Source organism: Montipora capricornis, chromosome 10 (genome assembly GCF_036669925.1).
Source record: "Montipora capricornis isolate CH-2021 chromosome 10, ASM3666992v2, whole genome shotgun sequence".
Lineage (NCBI taxonomy): Eukaryota > Metazoa > Cnidaria > Anthozoa > Scleractinia > Acroporidae > Montipora > Montipora capricornis.
The window spans coordinates 28,527,244-28,546,937 of NC_090892.1; the positions used below are offsets into that span (position 1 = coordinate 28,527,244).

Sequence of the window (19,694 nt, forward strand, 5' to 3'; positions counted from 1 at the left end):
CCCCTATGAAGAATGTTGTGCAAGGTAAGGTCTTGCTTGTGGGGAGTTGGGAAGAAACTTTGCAAGGTTGTTCTTGTGGTTGGGAATCAGACATAACTTTAATCCAATCACCTGTAGGGGCAGCCTGATTGATTGGTTCCTTTGCTGTTTTACAGTGCATGTATATCTATTAGATTGTAACTTTAAGTACTATCTTTACTTCCATATAATCCACCTGAGCATTATCCTTAGTAACGTCACTGTGAGCCCACGCAGGGACGACCGAAAACTGGGGTGGGATTATTGAGCCAACCACCTCTGATCCAGTAGATCACTTAATGCTAAATGCCAATTGAGTTACAAGTAAATGTTGGTGTTGTTCATGTAGGTTGTCAAGCAATTTGATAATATTTTAGCAAGTTTGCATTGCTTCCTGGAATCCTAATGCACCTATGCATTCCAAGATTTTATTTTATGTTCAGTTTCTTGAAATATAATAGTTATTACACAGTGCTCAAATTCAACTCATAGAAGGCAAAGACTATATAGTCGTCAACTTCACTTAAACTAAATTATTATAATTTAATTTAACAAAATTGATCTTATTTAAAATTCCTAATAATCTTGGGGAATCTACTGCAAGTACTTAATGGGACAAATATAGTTTTGTCAGTGATTAACTTTACTTTTAAAAGTGAATATCACATTTTTTTTTGCACAATGACAACGTATTTGCAACCTTGGTTTGTTAGTCTTAACATTGTGCAACAAGTCTAGTTGGTTTCTGTTGTGTGAAGGAATAAGAGTAGTCAGTTTTGTTCAAAGCGCTACCAGTTGAAGTTATTTTAATGGTCCCAGCACTTGCCTTTCATTCTCGACCACTCTTGCAAAGTGAGATGCCCAAAAACGCTAATATCCAAGATAAACGTTTTCCAAAAGTACTTACAAATTCAGAAGGTTACTGGCTTGAATTGACCTTCACTGCAGTCAAGGTGCAAGATATGCGTTCTCAGCATGTTTTAAAAAATACAGAGAGGTCATGTTAACATCTCCCTTCCCTATGACCTCACCTCAGTGCCTGTGTACAGCCGTACAAGGGTGAGTCATGACTTCAAGATCAGGCTCCCATCCTCTTCAGTCGATGCTTACAAACACTCTTTCTTTATCCCTTTATGGAATGCATTATCAGCTGATGTTGTTAGATCAGCATCTTATCCAGAATTTATCTGAAGAGTGGCCACTACTTTAACATATTAATTCAATTATTTCCGAATCGTTTATTCTCATACATGTACCATGTAATTTTAATTGTAATGCCATACCATGTAAATTGAGCAACTGCTGGCCACTCCATTACCGGATTAGCATTAGTATAAGCACTAGTGGCAATTACCTTGATTATAGTTAAAAGGTTATTTCTGCTAAGAAAATAGCAATTCTCAAATGACTCTTCAATCTCAAATTCTTGCTCTTTGTTGTTTTCAGAAGGAGTGTATCATGAGACTTGTTTTTGTCCAGAATCAAATACAGTGAAGTGGGAAGAGGCTATGAAGTGTCCATTGAAATACTCTCAAATACAGGAGGATCTTGCCCCATTTGGCCAAATAAATTTGAGAGAATTGGACAAGGAAGCTGTCAAACGGTTTGGGACTCATCATGCTCTATGCCACTATTCTATCACCAGCAATAAAGTATGTTTTTGAAAACACTCATGGTTTAACTTACTATGATATTATGTATTTCATAGAAAATGACAGTTTGGTTTGGATAGAATGAGATCAGGGGATCCCAAAACTATGATTTTTGTGATGCATAGTAAAGCAACAACTGGGAAGACCAACAGGCCAACTAGGAAATTCCCCACACTGTTAGATTTTCCCACAAAAACACTCTTATTAACTAATTTGGTTCTTTCAGGTGTACCGTAAGACCTATGGTCAGCATGTTGGGTTTGCCATGTTCATGGATAACATACTCTTGTCCCTGGCCAGAAAGGTATCACTTTGTTTATACTTAGAGGCACTCTTGCCTTTATGGAGTAATACAAGTACATGTATCTGATGAGCCCATAGCATGAACTTAATAATCTGCCTGAGTGTGCTATTGTTATTACGTCTTGGTGTAGTGATTACTTCCTTGTATTAAAGAGCTTTTGCTCTCAATTGGTTGAGAGGTATTTTTCCCTCAATGGTATAGCAGTGTGCAGGCCTACATGTATCACGTGGTCATTTGTTTGAGTCCTTTTCAAAATTCCTTTTAAAACTTTTTGACAAGTACTTAAAGTTTTCTATAAACTGCTTGTCATTGTTTATTTTCCAGTAAAAAAAATCATGTCATCATTTTCCAAAAATGCTGCGCATTATTATAATTATTTAAACCCTTTGATTCCTGGGAGTGAGACTAAACATGATTTTACTGGTCAACTTGGGGCATCAGAAGACACTTGAGGGGTCAATGGGTTAATAACCTTAAATAGTATGAAATGTTTTTGGGCCTTAGGTCGTCCTTCCAGATATGGAGTTTTTTGTTAATCTTGGTGACTGGCCACTTGTTAAAGCCAACAGCAAGCCTATTCCCATTCTGTCATGGTGTGGCTCTGATGACACTTTCGATATTGTCATGCCAACATATGACCTTACAGAGTCCACTCTGGAAACCATGGGCAGGTAAAAGTTGATTTTTAGTTCTCTTGGTATGGGTTGTAGCATTATCTCCTCTGAAAGAAATAAGATATTGCTGGTCCAAGTGAAAGGTTTGAAGGTGGAACCCATAGGACCCACGAATACTTCATTTCCTGTGAAACAAGCATCTTTACCCAGAGGACAAACAGATTAGGCATGCATTTCTCAAAATGCATGAAACTTCTTTGATTTATTTCATGAGCTGTAAATCTCTTTATTTGTTTGAAGAGAGATGCTTCAAGGCATGATTTATACGACAGTTTTCATTTCTTAAAGAGTAGCTTGACAGAATAAGGCAATTGTAGTTAAAACACACATACATGTACATGTAGTTTGAAAAAACTGAGATATATGAACTTTGATGTATTTCAATTCAGTTAAGTGCAGTTTAAAAAGGTAACGCCCATGTCGCAAGTGGAAGTTGGGTGCCCAGAGGCAAGGGGGCTGCAACCACAATCACATCCAAAGGTAGAAGAACACTCACTGGGCTACCAACCCAGAAGCCAGCCAGGAGCCCCCCACAATAGCACCGGTCATGTGCACTAAGGCCAGAGACTCATTGGAAGTAGAATGAAATGCAAGTGGGAGACACTTCTTACAAGACCATTATCAAATTTAACAAAGATTGTACAATGGTGAACTAATAATGAGAACCAGCTAGGATGGTGTGAAATACACCAATTGTTATTGCAACAACAACAAAAATGCAGAACAAGGATGCAAAGAGGGTATACCAAAAAATGTAACTGCCAAAGCTAGAATTAAACTTGAAGGTAAAACAATATGAGTTGTTTACCAGTGTTTATCTGCTGGATTGTGATTTATCCGGTGGATAACGTTATCCACCTTTTGAACAACCGAGGCCTGGTTAGAATTGTTCTGACAAGTACTGGTAATAATTACTACCTCATTTAAAATAGTTTGGTGAACATGTGACATAAAATTAGCTACATTGGCTTGGTTGTGAAAACGATAGATTATTCAAAGAAAACAAAAACTGAAATGCCTCGCAACCATGCAAGTGTTGAAATATGGCAAAATTATGATGAAAACCGTGTTCATCCATCGTTTTGTTCAAACTAAGATCCCACTCCCATGTATTTCAAATCTCATGTGATTTACAAATTGACATGCGACCCAACCGCTTCATATTTAATGCTTAATACTTAGACAACACTGATAGATGTCTTAGAGTGCGAATGGATGAACACGGTAACCGTCAGTTAAGTTTCCGGTAATCCAGGATTAGACTAATCAGGCTTTGAAAAACTGGGCCCTGGATGGGAATCAGGACAAATTATTTCTTCTTTTATTGTATTGTATTGCTGTATTTGGAAGAGTGAATCACAATCGATGATAGTTTTTTTTTTCTGTGTTTTTGGTATGGGTTTATTTTTATAGCAATTCTGTAACCCAGATCAGAGTTCCCAAACCCTGCGAAGACAAATTTTAAAAGGTTTGGGGACTTTCCGCACATCCATCCTATTATTAGAATGTGAGGTGGGACAGAAATGGAGTTACCTTGCGAGAGGTGCTGTCTCCTTTGACATAATTATGATGGCGCGATCGTCAGTAATTTTTTAATTCTAGTACTATGGTACACACGTATTCTACCTTTTTTCGTTTTAGAGTGTCTTTGGACATGCTATCTGTGCAGTCCAATACAGGTCCAAAGTGGCGGGACAAGTTAAGCAAAGCTCTGTGGCGTGGTCGCGATAGTCGAGAGGAAAGACTTAATCTTGTGATGATGGCGCGAAAAAATCCACAGCTCTATGATGCAGCCCTCACAAACTTTTTCTTCTTTGAATACGATGAAAGCAAGTATGGTCCCAAGGCCAAACACATGTCGTTTTTTGAGTTCTTCAAGGTACTTTTTTTTTTTGTAGTCATCGTCCCCTTTTGTATAAGAAGCTCTCTTTTTAAAAATGCGGGTACAACGACCGTCGACCTCAGGTTTGTCAGTTGAATTACTGTTACGAGTTATCGACGTTAAATATGGTTGCTTTACTTTTAACATGCGGAACATGGAATCCTTGGCCCACAACAAAAGTATCAAGAGACCATTTCCTCCAAATTACCGTATTTCCAATTTTAAACTGTGAAGTGGCACCCTTTTAGACTCAAGGAACCCCTGTCGAACTTGCCAAGCAACATGACTTTAAACTAATCTTCAGTATTTTGATTGCCATCTTCAGTGGAAATACCAGATCAACATTGACGGAACAGTGGCTGCCTATCGATTACCGTACTTGCTAGCTGGTGATGCTTTGGTTTTAAAACAACAGTCGCCATATTATGAACATTTCTACAAGGACCTACAGGAATGGTACCATTATGTACCTTTCAGTAGAGATCTCAGTGATTTGGAGGAAAAGTTGAAATGGGCCATAGCCAATGATGAAAAGGTAAAAAAAATATTTCTGCCAGGATTCTATCCATCCTCGAGCAATCAAGTCACTGAATGGCAGGGCTTGATTTCTAAAGAAACCCAGTTGCTGTGTCTGTATTGGGTGAGTGAAACATGACAATCTGGTTTTATCCGTGGAATAAGTAATTCCTAAAAGCATATCTAGCACCGTAAAGCCAGATTGGAAAAGCTGGCGCACGCGCATAGTGGGGCTCCAACCGCCCGCCCAAACAATGGTAACTGCTGCAAATCAAGAGGCTACGAAAATTGTTCTTGAAAATATGTTATCTTTTATTATTCAAGGCTCAACAGATAACGAAAGCTGCACAGGAATACACGAGAAATAATCTTTTATCTGAACACATCTTTTGCTATCACTGGATTCTCTTCAAGGTTAGTTGATATCATGTCACGTTCATTTTGTTGAATCGTTCTCAGAGGAATTCGAGATAAGGACAAACCAAACCTTCGAAAGAAACTGCACGCGCACTACGCACGCAAGTCAATAACTATGGGTTATTGACCAAGCGTGTGGTCAAGATGGCTGGATATTGGCCAAGTTCTGTTTTTTGCGCACTAATCGTATCCATAGTAACAGCCGCAACCGCAACCTGGGGCTGAAAGACCGGGCACTCGTGAAGCTTCCAATCAATCAATGAAAAATCTTATTTCTATGCGAATTTTACAAATAGCTTAAATTCCCAGGGGGTGGGGTCCTCCGGTTTCCAAGTGTAAGGGATAATCGAACCCCCAAAAAACCCAATGCCGAATTTCCAAGCCATAGAAAATTCCATAAAGCATTAAATGATATAACACGAAAAAAGAAACATTAGTAATGGAATGTTTTTATGTGTTTATTCATCACACCTTCTGGAGTAAGAACCTTCTCCGCATTTTGTGGTCATTGTAATAACACTCCAGACACCCAAGAACATATTCTGTTACAACAATAACATTACGCAGAATGACAACTCTAAACAAGACCACCCTGGGCAAGATCATTACCAACAACCCTACAAAGTTATTTACAAATTATTAGATAAATAATAGTCATGCTTTATGAACTATGTTGCATACGTCATGGCTTTGTTCACAGCATAAAATATATTCTAATATCATTCTTGGGTAATTACCCAGGGTGAATTGATGAAAGAAATGTCTGTACGTATGACTGTACAGGTAAACAGTAACTAAAAACAAAATTCATGAATTCTTCCGCTCATGAAGAGTGACTCAAGATGGCCTGAGGGAAGGCGTTTGTGTGCCGTCCAAAGTTACTTTAGTCGATAACTTGACTGACTCCAGAACATTTTCGCGATTCGTGGATGCAAAATCCAGTGCGGACGCAATAATGTCTTACCTGTGAGCAACGTCTTTGCAGTAATGGCTTTCTCTTTTTAATGAGGCTTAAATTTGAGCAGCACCAACGTAACGCTGTGTCCATACTGCACCGAGAATGTGAAGAATACAAACAACACATTTCCCGTAGTCATGCTTGCAACTGTATTGTTCACATTATGCGTCCGTTTAAGACATACGCACATGATTGCCATAAAATCATTATAATTACAGTTAAACAATTGAGCTCAAAGTTGAGGGAATCACGCTCAAAATTAAAACAGTTCGTTCGTAGTTCGCACACTGCACTGACAGATGTGAACAAGTTTCACTGATTGTAGAACGTCTAAGATCTGAATAAACTTGTTTCGGCGTAGTCTAAACACAGTGAGGTAACACTATGGGGATTGCGATATCTAGTATCCTGTATCTATCTAGGATACACTATAGCTCGACGTACTCTTCCGTTTCTTGAACGTCGAAGTTGTACTCTGTGGCCATCATCAGCTAGGTACTGGGCAGCATTATCCGCTCCAACTGAGGATTAGTGTGGAAAGTATGCCTCTAGGAAAGCAGAATCTGCAAACGACAGTCAAAACCCTTCCCTTTCTTTAACAAAGTTAACAGTTGTATTGACGTGTGAAATGTTCACCAAGGCGTGCATACAAGCCGTCTGATTGCTTTTTGTAGGGCAATATAAGGAGTTCAATGTTCTTTTCACTGTCCTCCTTTAAGCCCGGGGGTACTGCCATATATGGGCTATATAGGTATGTGCCGCTGTGAAGGGTATGGTTTTCAAGCAGTTTACTGTAGCATAGGGTATATAGATCAGAGCGTTTGGGTCTAGAATAGGGTATCATTTTTCACGAAACTGACCAGTCGCTTGAAGATTTTATCAAGACTAAGGAAATCAGAATTTCCCGCTGAAAAATATTAAAAAGTCGAGTCAGCAAAGTTTAAATTTACGCAACTCAGCCTCAACAGTGTCGATAAATGGCTATCATGAAACACTTCTGGATACTATTAACTGTCAAGGATCGGTATTTAGACGGAAATCGGTGGGAGTTTACTCTAGTATAGGGTAGCAAAATTCAGCTGAACTAGCTCTGGTATAGGCTAAGGGTTCTAGGGTCCCAGCGGCACATCCCCACCCAGAAATTCCTAAAGTACCCCCCCCCCCCCCTCCCCACCGGGCCTTTAAGCTATCCGGTCTTACATATTCCAGCCTTACCTAATCGGTAAGGCATTCTGCGTGGTTCGAGTCACATTCAAAAGCAATATCATCCCATACCCCAAACACATCGCGGTCGTCCTCCTGTGATCTCGACTAACGTCTAGCTGTTGTTGTTCGGAACCTTGGCGAATTCTCGTTAAGCAGTCAGCAGACACTTTCTTGTGTTTCGCCAGTTGCTTGGTAGACTTGGGCATCACGCCGTTCGCCTCGGAAACAATATTTTGGAATCATGCTTTCGTCAGCCACTTCCACTTTCCTGCCTTTCTTCCATTGGCATTCCAACCTCCTGAATCAAGGCTTCATTTATTAAGCTCTGGCAATCTTCGAAGATTGCCCCATCTTGTTCTTCCAGCTCTCCCCACTCCGAATAAACTTCTAATTCTTCAGACTGGCCACTGGGCATTTCCTCTTATAAACTACATCTTCTAATGGCGTCTTAAACCATGGGGGTATATCTTCGGCTCCTTCAAGGTTGTTGTCTACGTGCGAGGTCAACTTGGACATCTTCAAAGAAAGGTTGTTTCAGTGCTCTAGCCTTTAGTGAACATCAGAACTTACGTGGTAAGTTTATGCGATCTGAAGAAATTTTAGTTTGATATTGTAATGGTAATAGCATGATCAATCTAGGGATAATATTAAAGCCGGGCGATAAACGGAGACAACAAAAAATGAATTGCAGCGTTGGTTTACATCCCGGGACACTTTGCAGACTATTGACATGATTGATTGTAAAAATTAAGATCCTTTTCAAATGAAATGCAAAATATAATTTCCATGGAGCTACTCGCTCATCAGGAACACGTGGAATCCAATGTAGTGCTTTAAATATTAAAACAGTCGCAAAACAAGATTGGTTTGTACCGAGAGGATTTTCTCCGAGTACTCCGGTTTTTCCCTCTTCAAAAACTACCATTTACTTGATCTGCGTTAATTGTTGATTTCAGCTTACAGTGTCCCCAATTAGTGCTCTAGCGCCAGGACGACTAGACACTTAAAAGTTAATTAAAGTTCCTTTCCTTTCCGTTCCTTTCGGAATACGGGGAATTATCACGACTTCAGATTGTTTTGAAACCCGCCTCCCTTCCCCCCCCCCCAAAAAAAAAACCCTATTTAAATCAAGCTCAGTATCCTAAAAAAAGCATTCCTGCCAAAACTTTCTTACCCCAAAAGATCCAAAATCGAAAAATCAAGCCCAAAAAATTCCTGCAATCATCCCTGTCACTTGAAATCCGGAGTACCCCACTGGGCATAGCCTGCGAACGCAGACGTATTTCCAGCGGTCGTTTCACTTTTCAGGGGAGAGAAACGACCGCCGGAAACGCGTTCGCAGGCTACACTGGGCATAAACATAAGCTAATATCTTCAAAGGCAAATAGTGATAATATATAGTAATACTGATAATAATAATGCTAATAAGAATAATTATAATTATAATGTACAAATTTAATTCAACCTTTAAACAAGCTAGTTATTATGTACGTTGTGACCACTATGATTAAAAAAAACCAGTGATTAATTGGACCTAATTACAAAAGGTAGAGCATTTTCGATCAAAGTTAGCTTTGATGACTCTTTGATTGCCACCGCACCGGCCACTTCTGCTGGAACATGTACATACCGATTAGCTTTGTTGAATCAATTGTTGATCATGTGTTGAAATTGTTTTCCCACCCCACCCCTGCAGTCAACATCGCTGTTCAACAAAAGCGAACGGATGTTGAAGCCGTTTGCCCGCCGGGCCTTCATTCTTGTCTGGCTACAATTTGTGCCCGATGACGTGACGGTTTAACCATTTTAAATACTACAAGCAAAAAGGTTGAGACGCTGAATCGAAAATTCACCTCTTCTTCCTAAAAGCCCTCTTCCAGTTCATAACGTCCCAACGCCCCTCCCTCCCCTCCCCTCCCCTCTTTTTCAATGTTGATACCCTTTCGTTCGAGTGCCAAATGGAAATAGAAACAACTTTGCTTGTGGGTGGGGGAAGAAGGGTAGGGGATTGCGCTGACTTGAATTACACGCATTGTACGGTTATTTAATAACAGTGAGTGTCTCAACACTTTTTGCATTTGCTGGTAGCTACAGGAGAAAGAGATTCGCGATATGAAAATATCCGTCTTTGAAGGCCGCAGATGTCTGATGATGAACCAAATAGCAACGGAAAGCCTTCCTGTCCTCGTTTCCTTCCGTCGTCACTTGCAGCATCCGGCGCCTTTTTGCAATACGATCAGTTTTCTAGCGAGTCTAAATAAAAGAACAATGGAAAATGATGGGCAAAACTTCAAAAGATTCAAACATTGCACACAGTCCGATGCTAATGAAATCGATAAGAAGCAGCGCATAGTAAGGACGGCAGGCGGGCTTTGCTTGCAACACCGTTAACCGGTTCGTTTGCTATCGTCTTGCCAATCTCGACCCCAGAGCTCTTTTGCGGATGACTGCCATGAAGCAGCGTAAGCACTGGGGTCGAGAATGTCGTCTTCCTTAAGGACGTTCGCGCCCATTGGTACAGCGCATTTTTTCGCGCATGTCACGCACACGTCATGCATCGCAGACCACGAAGGTAAACACGATGCTAAAGGCGCAAATATTTTCCACAAGAATGGAACGTGAAAGCGTGTGGCATCATGGGATAGCTGTGGGCCCAGGTCTTCTCGGAAATGTCACGCGCAATGACGTGACAGTGCGAATATACCATCGCCTTCAGAACTTCGCAACGATTTTACTATCTTGAATGCTTGGTGACCCCTATTTTTCTTTCCGTAGATCACTTTCTTTTCTGATTTTGCGCATTTTAACAAAATTTAAAAAAATTTGTGCAGGAGAAGTTACAAATATTTCGCCCTTTATGCTCTCCTGCGACCGAATGTTTCTTTGTTAGATTAATATGTATCGTTTTTCAAGGTCTATTTCACCTCAGAAAAAGATATCAACTTCAAAGCTTACTTATATTAGTTATGTTGAATTGAGTACGTTTATCTGATCTAAATTTCACTAATGTAGCTTTTCTATGGCTGACAGTTGTAAGCTAAGATCATCTTAAAGTAACGCAAGCTCCTAAAAGTGCACCTCATGATGATCTCGAAAACCAGCACGGTGACCCCCCATCTTTTTTTTTTTTTTTTGCCTTTTTGGCAAGAGTAGATCATTACCTTTCTGCGTGGCAAATTTAAAAAAAATCTGTACGTGGGAACATTTTGGGCTGTCATACTGGAGGTCGCCGGTTCGAACCCCGACCAGCTGAGGAGAAAGTGCTGCCTTTGAAATTTCATCTGCAAATGGTTACACTTTCAAGTCTTCTGGGATAAGGACTATAAACCGTAGGCCCCGTCTCGCAAATATCTCCTATATGTTTATTCCCTATGAGACGTTAAATAACCCACACTATTCGAAAAGAGTAGGGGACGAAGTCCCCGGTGTTGTGGCTGTCCTGTTCTCTCCAGCGGATGTGGCTGGCTTGTGGTGATGTCTCTAAAAAGGCTTGTGGTGTATGAGGCCACCTAAGCAGAAACAGCCATAAGTTAAAAAGAAGATGATCATAAATGAATAAATTGCACTGTCTCTGGAAGTTTCAATACTGTTTTTTGTTTTGTTTTTTGCAGGAATATGCCAAAAGACAGGTTACCAAACCTAAAAAGCACCAAGATATGGAACATATAAAACAACCTGATGACAGAGATTCGAAATGCAACTGTTTAAAAAAGGTAACATATCGCTTTACTTAGCCTGCCAGCAGGCTGTTTTGTTGGTGTTCGTGCTAGCGGCCAAGCCGCGAGAGAATTGGGTTGGGCCCAATCCTCTCGCGGCTGCGCCGCTCGCATGGCACTTACAAAAGAGCCGGCTCGCAGGCTACGCTTTACTTGGACACGACTGCATATTGCAGAGGCTCGGGAAATGATTTCATTTTGGACAAAACCCGTGTGAAATTATTCCCTAATTTTACTCGTCACCATTTGATCACCCATACTAATTCCATCGTTAAGATTGCAGTGTTAAACGTTTGATTCTTTTATCCGTGTTACGTTTACTCAAACCTAATTCACAACGTAAACACAGAGTAAGTAAAAAAAATCAGTGAAAGAGAATTGACAATGTTATTTTCAGTTTGAGAGTCAAGAAACAAAATCAAACACAATAAAAACAGTTTCATGCTATTTGCGTCATGAAAGAATGGTTCATACATGAATGAACTCTGGGATATATTCAAATACAGCCGGTGACATGCGTCATATCTACAAAAGTATTGGTCACAAAGGAAGTGAACGAAAATTTAAGCTAAACTTTTTCTTTTGAATGATACTCTAAAAGACACCTTGTGAAACCAAATCATTTGAATTAGGCGTGGAATGTTCGTGCGAATCTTGATTGATGTTCCTTACGATTCGTTCGTGATCTGGGTAGGTCAATACTGAATGGCACTACAGCATTCGTCATTCGCATCTATCTGGTTTAAATCTAAATACTGGCAAATATTGTGTATTGTATTCCGGAAGACATCAACATTTACGTACACCTCGCAACAAATTTCTTTCATTGTGTATTTTAACTGGTGGGAAATCTTGCAACCCTGATTTGAATGTTTGAGTTAATGAGATGAGTTACGAGATCTATGAGTTACGAGATATCGCGGGATTAAAACACGTGCGAGGAAATCGATTGTTGCTCCGTTGTTTGCAATGTGTTTGGGCAGCGAGAACAGAACATATATGAGAAATTAAATCGTTCCGTTTCTGCTGAATAGATGAAACAGTATTGGCAGCGCTTGGAAAAGGTTTCCTTCCCGGCCAAGACAGAGTCAAAAAATTCAGGTTCCAACCGCCTTTCTTTTGTTTTCGCCTTTTAGGTTCATGATGAGCTTTGAAGCTGAGGTGATAGCCAAGCAAATCGATTGATTTTAATTTTAATGTTATAATATATCTTGAAAGCCTGTTCAGTTTATCATATTTTAACTTATATTGCCTCGGTTGTAATTTCGAAGCGAATAAAAGAATGTACCTTTAGCAAGTATTTTTATATATCGCAGTCACAATCCGTATTTTCATTGCTTTATGCGCAAATCGAAACTTTAACATCCCCCCTCCCCCCAGGCAAACCCCGGGCATTTGACGGGTAAGGCCTTCCCTGGGGTGGGGAATTTGACCTTTGCCTTGGTGGTGTGGAGAAAATTAAACCGGAAGTGTCAGGTCTCAAATCAATTTTTTTCGGGCGCCGAAGTTGCTAGCAGCCTTAAACACGTGTTGGACGAGATGGAAGAGTTTAATGTGAGCGATTGGCCGACAAAAAAAGGCCTTCAAAAGTTGTCTTCAAAGGAATCTTGACTGCGTAATTCGTCTTTGTCATACTATAGAGTGAATGCAATATGGTAGGTTTTCACACCCCTATTTCATTGTTAAAGCTGTACGGCACAACCGACACTGAACGATTTAAAATACATGCAGTCGTAAACGCTCTAGGCTCTGTTGTTGATAAGTACATGTATACAGTACCCTCGTTAAACAACGCTTGCCGTGTTTCGGAGTTAGAGCAGCTTACACTTGTATATTGACATTGGCAGGCTTAATTAATTACATGTCAAGCCACTTTCAATATTAAAGTTGTGTTTTTGTAGTAGCTCAAGTCTGGTAAAAACGGCATCATCATATAAAGGGTCACGAAACATGTGTTGGCATGTTTATACACAAGCTTTCTTAAAGACGACAGGAGCCGAAGACGAATGTTCTTTAGTAGGGTTTCACAGACAAATCCGACGGGGTAGGGCATTTGAACACCATTTTGGCCCGAGGTGGCGGGAATTTGAACGATACAATCTTCAAAAGTTCAAATGCTCGGGGTTTGCCCCGGCGGGGGATTTTGAAGTTTCGAGTTGATCGGCGCATAAGTGGTGGGAATCTGGGCAACTTGCCGTCTGCAGATGAGACAATTATTCACTAATGTGCAAGCTATCTGCGTAATACAAGACTGGGTAAAGGTGCCGCCAAAGTTGATTTATGTTACACTTACTACATTTTTCCCTGTTTGGAAAGAAGAAACAGTCCTTTTGATCCTTGGTTTCTACGAAACATTGTATAGATCGGAACAGCAATTCTTGAATTAAGGTCCGTTTACAGTGCGACGCGCCCTGCCATGGCCACCTAACAAAGTTTTTTACAAATTGTCCGCCAATTTGATTGACTGTCACTCCTCCTTGCAAAGTTCACACAGTTGTAAGTTGAACACTGTTGCATGGGTTGTTGAGTTGACGTATTTACACGTAATTGTCAAATGTGGAAGTTTGTTGGGTGGCCACGGTAAGGCGCGTTGCGCTGTAAATGGTTTCAACATTTTACATTTATTTGCTTCATCATGCATTCAACACTTTGTTGAACCACAGGTATCGCTGGCCCTGCAAGTCACCGTTTGAAAATATTTGATGTGCGGCAGCGATTTCGGCACAAATGTAACAAAATCCTTGACAAAGAAATGTCTAGCCTGTGAGCAAGCTCTCCACAGCGAGGCGGGAGAGCTTGCTAGCAGGATATTAAATGTTAATCAGAACACATTTTTTTAGAACTGCCCTTAGGTTTGCTTAGTAAACAAGGCACACTGACGAACATACAAGTAACAGTTCTGCGAAATATCCAGATTTTTTTTCCAAAAACACGCGTGTATAAATAACGTTACCCCATGAATGACAAAAATTCAGTGTAGGTTGTATTTTTTGGTAGCTTTAGATCACAGTGCTGATCTGTATTTGCCAAATGAACCACTTGCTCCTACTGTGCGTTTTTAAATATTTGACAGCGCAATTATTGAACGAATTTTTTGCAATATCCGGGATATTGTACTTATTCCTTACTCTAATACCTTTTGCCTCTATAATTACTGGGTCGTGTCTTTGTGCATAGAGTCTTCTTTGCGTATATTGTTAGGTTTGAGGGGGCTGGGGTAATGCGTATATTTCGCTGTGCACACAGGAGAACATTTAATTAAACTGCAATGGCGTCGAAAGTCACTGCATGGCGTTTTAGTGCATCTTTAAACAAAATGTACCCTTATGGAGCTCAAGAATGGAACGTCAATTGGATAAACAAGACAGGCGGTGAAAAATAAATATATGGAATCTTAAAAGCGACGAGTACAGTATGGTGTCTGTGGTTCGCGAGAAAAAAGGATAACCGTGAATATCTTACCTGAATCAAAACGCCACGAACTGAAATTTTCCCTGAAGATAGCTTTTTATTAAATTGGCAAGTTCCAAACTGAAATATTTCTCTTGTAATTCGAGAAAAGGTGACCGTAATCGCGAGCCCTTCGTCCGTGAATTTGGCCCTTGGTCCGCGAATCATGTAAGCAGCCCAAAAAAAATACCTGTGAATCCCGATAATTTCTGTACGAACATGAAAATTTCTTTATTCTTTATTATCCTTGATATATCTCAGCTACAGTCGTATTGGATGTCGTTGTGAGTATAGAATCTGCTTTTATTTTCTTCCAATACAAGCTCCATTTTATTACAAGACCGTATGGGTATTCTAGGTATACAAAAGAAGTTAACCCGTTCGTAAACATGTATAAAGAAGATTTTGAAAGTATTCAGTTAAAGCAGAGACCTTTCCCATTTATTGAATGATTTTCTTTATCTGCTTTGCTTTGGGGTCATAAGTATTACAAGTCGCGGACCAAGGACCCCTATACGAAAATAGTTGATATTTTTTAAGAGTCGATAAAACAAAAGTTTAAAAATCTGCAGCAAATTCGTTCCCAACTGCAAAAATTAGTTTATCTGGAAATCTGTTCTGCAAAAAGACACGTGCCCCCGTTACGTTTTATCTTTACACAAGGCAAGTAAACATGACCATGTAAGTCAAGGAGCCGCAAAAGTAGAACAACGATAAAAGCAAGGTGACACACGCTAACACCAACCCGGTGTGGCCAACACATCACGCATGCGCACAACCATTTCACCCGGTCAATAAGCAGCCATGGACAGCTATTTCGGCCTTTTGGGCCTCATCAGCATGGCGTAGCTAACATACCAGGCGGGTGTTTTTAGCACCCCTTTAAGTGGCAGCTTCACATGCCAAACATGTGTTAAGCTGGGTTGGGAACAGCAAAACTGTTCTCCCACGGCAAGCGTGTGGGAAGGTGGATCACGTTAAGTGTGTCACGTAATTAAAAACAACAGTAAAAGCAATGTGACACACGCTAACACCTTAGCTACGCCAAGGTGATGAGGCCCGAAAGGCCGAAACAGCTGTCCATGGCTGCTAATTGACCGGGTGAAATGGTTGTACGCATGCGTGATGTGTTGGCCACACCGGGTTGGTGTTAGCGTGTGTCACCCTGCTTTTATTGTTGCAAAAGTAGAGACTTTCTAAAAAGACAAATTACCACGCCTGTCAACAAACTTGAATTCCGCACAATCACTGATAGCAGGAAAGCCAAAATTTCTTCACGTGAAAGAAGAGTAATCAAGAAATCATCGGACACATTTGTTTTTGGTGTTTTTTAGTTTACGAGGAAATATAACATCATATACGGAAAAGTCGCGGACCAAGGACACCATACTGTAATGGACTTCGACAACAACTTTCGTGAAGCGTACCGTATTTCTAATATTTTACCAAGAACACTGAAACCAAATGGAAAATTCTCTGGTAACTTATGGGTTCAACAAAGACAAAGAAGGAATCGAACACCTTAAGTGGATCTGTGATCTCTCTTGTCTGGTTATTGTACTCAACTCTGCACAGTCTTCAGGAAAAAAAATAATTGGAAATGTGACAGCCAATAATTATTTGAAAGAAAGCTTGTCGTCTATTTTTTGCTTCATTATTCAAGGAAAAGGTTCTTCGTGGAAAGAGTTTCATTCTGAAATTTATTTTGTTGCAATTGCGTATGGTAATTTGGAAGTAGCCAAAACGCGGGGCCGGGGCCGGGGTCGGGGTCGGGGTCGGGGTGCCTTTATTTTTTCCCATTTTTTTTGTTTCAATGTTTGTCGTTATTCTCCTGTACTGTTGTTTTCGAATTTCCGGCTTATGTCGTTCTTTTTTGGTGGAAATCAGTCATAAACAGTAAGGAACTTTCGGATGCTACGAAAGTTCTTAAGGGACATCTTACTTTTTTTCTCGAAATCGGACTTTGGTTTTTTGTGGTTTTTTAAAATCGAAGTTGGTTTTTGCGAGCATCTGACTTAGTCTTTCCGAAAATCGGAGTTTGTTTTTCGAAATTAAGATAATTTCCAAAAAAGCTGAAATTGGAGTTTATGAAATATACGCCAACTGCCAGAAACACGGAAGACTCGCTGATCTCCACACTTTAAAACAGCATTGCAATGTTTACTTCTTGAGGTAAAAAAAAAAAGAAAAAGGATGATCGTCACGCAGTCACGCAACGTTTTCATTTGCTCGTTTGCTCATGTTGATGTCATGTTGTTGTCTGTCTTTACTAGAAACGGTTTGTAGTAAAGCCAGAGTCGCACGTTAACTTGCTAGCCAATTCTATTCGGACGTCACGGGATCGAGTCCAATATCGCTATAAAAAACAGAACAACATTGAAAACAATTTTGCGAAAACAAGCAAATGAGCACGTTGTGTGACGACTATCGTAGAACTGTGGCTATGTTCTGTTTCGTTTTACTTGTATTGTCGATGAAAGAGAGATAGCGTGCGAGCAAGCTCTCCGTTGGGGTCTCGCGCGAGACTTTCGGGCGCAAGCGATCGCCTGCGGATAGCGAAGCGGGCTGCGAGAGGTTTGGCCTCTCGCGGCTCGGGGTCGGGGTCGGGGTGCCCTTTTTTTCCCATTTTCTTTTTTTGTTTCAATTTTTGTCGTTATTCTCCTGTACTGTTGTTTTCGAATGACCGGCATCTGTCCTTCATTTATAGTGGAAATTTGTCAAAAAGCAAAGTCCGATTTCGAGAAAAAAACGTAAGATGTCCCTTAAGAACTTTCATGACTTCCGGAAAGTTCTTAAGGGACATCTTACGTTTTTTTCTCGAAATCGGACTTTGTTTTTTTGTGTGTTTTAAAAGCGAAGTTGGTTTTTGCGAGCAACGTGGAATAATCATATTAATGAACTAGTAACATCTTGCTATGGAGTACTGGCCGTGCTGAAGAAGGTACGTAACCTAACACCGTTCCGTGTGAAGAAGCAGTTAGTAGAGAGTTTGATCCTATCTAAGTTAGATTATGCTAGTACAGTGTTCTATCCATTGCCATTGTGTCAGCAGAAGCGCTTACAAAGAGTCCAAAATGTATGTGCGGGATATGTCTTAGGTCGCTATGCGAGAGAAGCTGACTGCCTGCAGCTGGGTTGGCTGCCGCTAATAGGGCGTAGAAGTTATCAGTTACTACAGTGCGTATTCAAAGCACTATATTCGACTATTGGCCACAGTACTTGAAACTCGAACAACACATACCAGCAAGAGACCTACGCTCGTCCTGTGAAGTCAGATTAAAGGTGCCTATCGAAAGTGGCACCTTTCAAGACAGCTCAGCAGCCATGTTCAACGCATTACCAAGTTATTTGAGGAACTGTATTTACTTTCGATCTTTTAAGGGAAATTTAACATCATATCTTGTCAATAATGCTCGAAAGAGATTAGAAGTTACATGAATTTCAGTCCGCATTTATTTCATTTACATTTTAGCTTGTTTATATTTTAATTCTTAATTTTAGAATGTGATATTATTGTAAATTATATTATACCAAGTTTTTGCGTAATTAGAGTAGAATAGGAATTTTTTAGCATAGAAGAGCCAGTTCATTTTTTGAAATGCTAATAAACCTTTATTATTATTATTATTATTATTATTATTATTATTATTATTATTATTATTATTATTATTATTATTTCGTTCATTCACACGATATGTTGTTAACGTGGTTTGTAAACTAGGCATCAAGCCACGTCCTATGGCCTTAGGTGTCTAGTGTTCTTCTCAAGATTCTTGCAGTTCCCAACAAGGAGGCCTTTTGTAGTAATACCGTGCAATCTAGTCCAATTTTCTTAAACGATGTTTTCAATTTTTTGCTGAACGTCCCTAGTGCACCAATGACAATTGGTACGACAATTACTTTTCGGCAGCTCCAGATTTTCGCAATCTCTCTTTTTAATTCTTGGTATTTTTCCACATCTGTTTTCTCTTGTTCTTTTTCCAGCACTCTTGTATCAAAAGGGCACGCGATATCTATCACATAACATGATCTTTCTATCTTATCAAGAACAACTACATCAGGTCTATTATGCTCAATTTGATGGTCTGTTTGAATTCGGAAGTCCCATAACACCTTTACTTGATCGTTTTCTATAACACCTTCAGGATCATGATCATACCACTTGTCTTTGCCTGGGATGTTGAATTTCTGACAGAGTTTCCAATGGATAACTTGGCCTACCTTATCATGTCGCCACATATACTCTCTTTGCGCCAAATCTTACATTCCGCTACGATATGACTTACGGTCTCTTCTCGTTCTCCACATACTATGTGGACAAAGATGTCCCTTTCGTAGCTTCCGTATGTTCCATATTTTTTTGACTTTATATTTCCACCATAAATGAAGGAAAGATGCCGAACATTCGAAAACAATCAGTACAGGAGAATAACGACAAAAATTGAAACAAAAAAATTTGGAAAAAAAAGGCACCCCGACCCCGACACCGACACCGACCCCGGCCCCGGCCCCGGCCCCGCGTTTTGGCTACTACCCTCATTTAGTGCCAAGGGGATAACATGTTGGGAAGATAAAACCGACTATGATTTCGATCCGTCAGAAAGTGACAAGAGACATTTAGCCCCTCCCCTTTTCAGGACAAATCGGTACCGGTGGACCGGAGCAACATCCATAACAAGCCCAGCTCACAACACTGTGAACTTCGTCTCTTTCTCTTTTCAAGCAGTGGACGTTTTTCTTTTAACGTCCCACACAGTTTATTTATTGGTCAGGGCTCTGACACGTGGTCTGCAGCCTTAGTCCAAAGATGTTCGAATCTACGACAGACGCAAGGGACCGCAAAATATCCATCCGGTCAGCGGAAGAAAGCAGTTTTCCGGTAGGTACGTTATTTTCCCAAC

General features: G+C 40.2%; 1 protein-coding gene across 3 annotated transcripts in view; it reads left to right on the forward strand.

The window, feature by feature from the left end:
* The window catches only part of LOC138022273 (protein O-glucosyltransferase 2-like), a 16,687-nt gene extending 4,047 nt beyond the window's left edge, over positions 1-12,640 (forward strand). For 2 of the 3 annotated variants that reach the window (XM_068869373.1, XM_068869370.1), the window contains exons 3-10: positions 1,465-1,670; positions 1,897-1,974; positions 2,479-2,645; positions 4,290-4,527; positions 4,856-5,065; positions 5,371-5,460; positions 11,239-11,340; positions 12,480-12,640. In XM_068869373.1, the coding sequence (XP_068725474.1) occupies positions 1,465-1,670; positions 1,897-1,974; positions 2,479-2,645; positions 4,290-4,527; positions 4,856-5,065; positions 5,371-5,460; positions 11,239-11,340; positions 12,480-12,497 (1,109 nt within the window). In that variant the 3' untranslated portion in view covers positions 12,498-12,640. The remainder of the gene's footprint in view (positions 1-1,464; positions 1,671-1,896; positions 1,975-2,478; positions 2,646-4,289; positions 4,528-4,855; positions 5,066-5,370; positions 5,461-11,238; positions 11,341-12,479) is intronic. The other variant, XM_068869371.1, reaches the window with a different exon arrangement.
* The last annotated feature ends 7,054 nt before the right edge of the window (positions 12,641-19,694 follow it).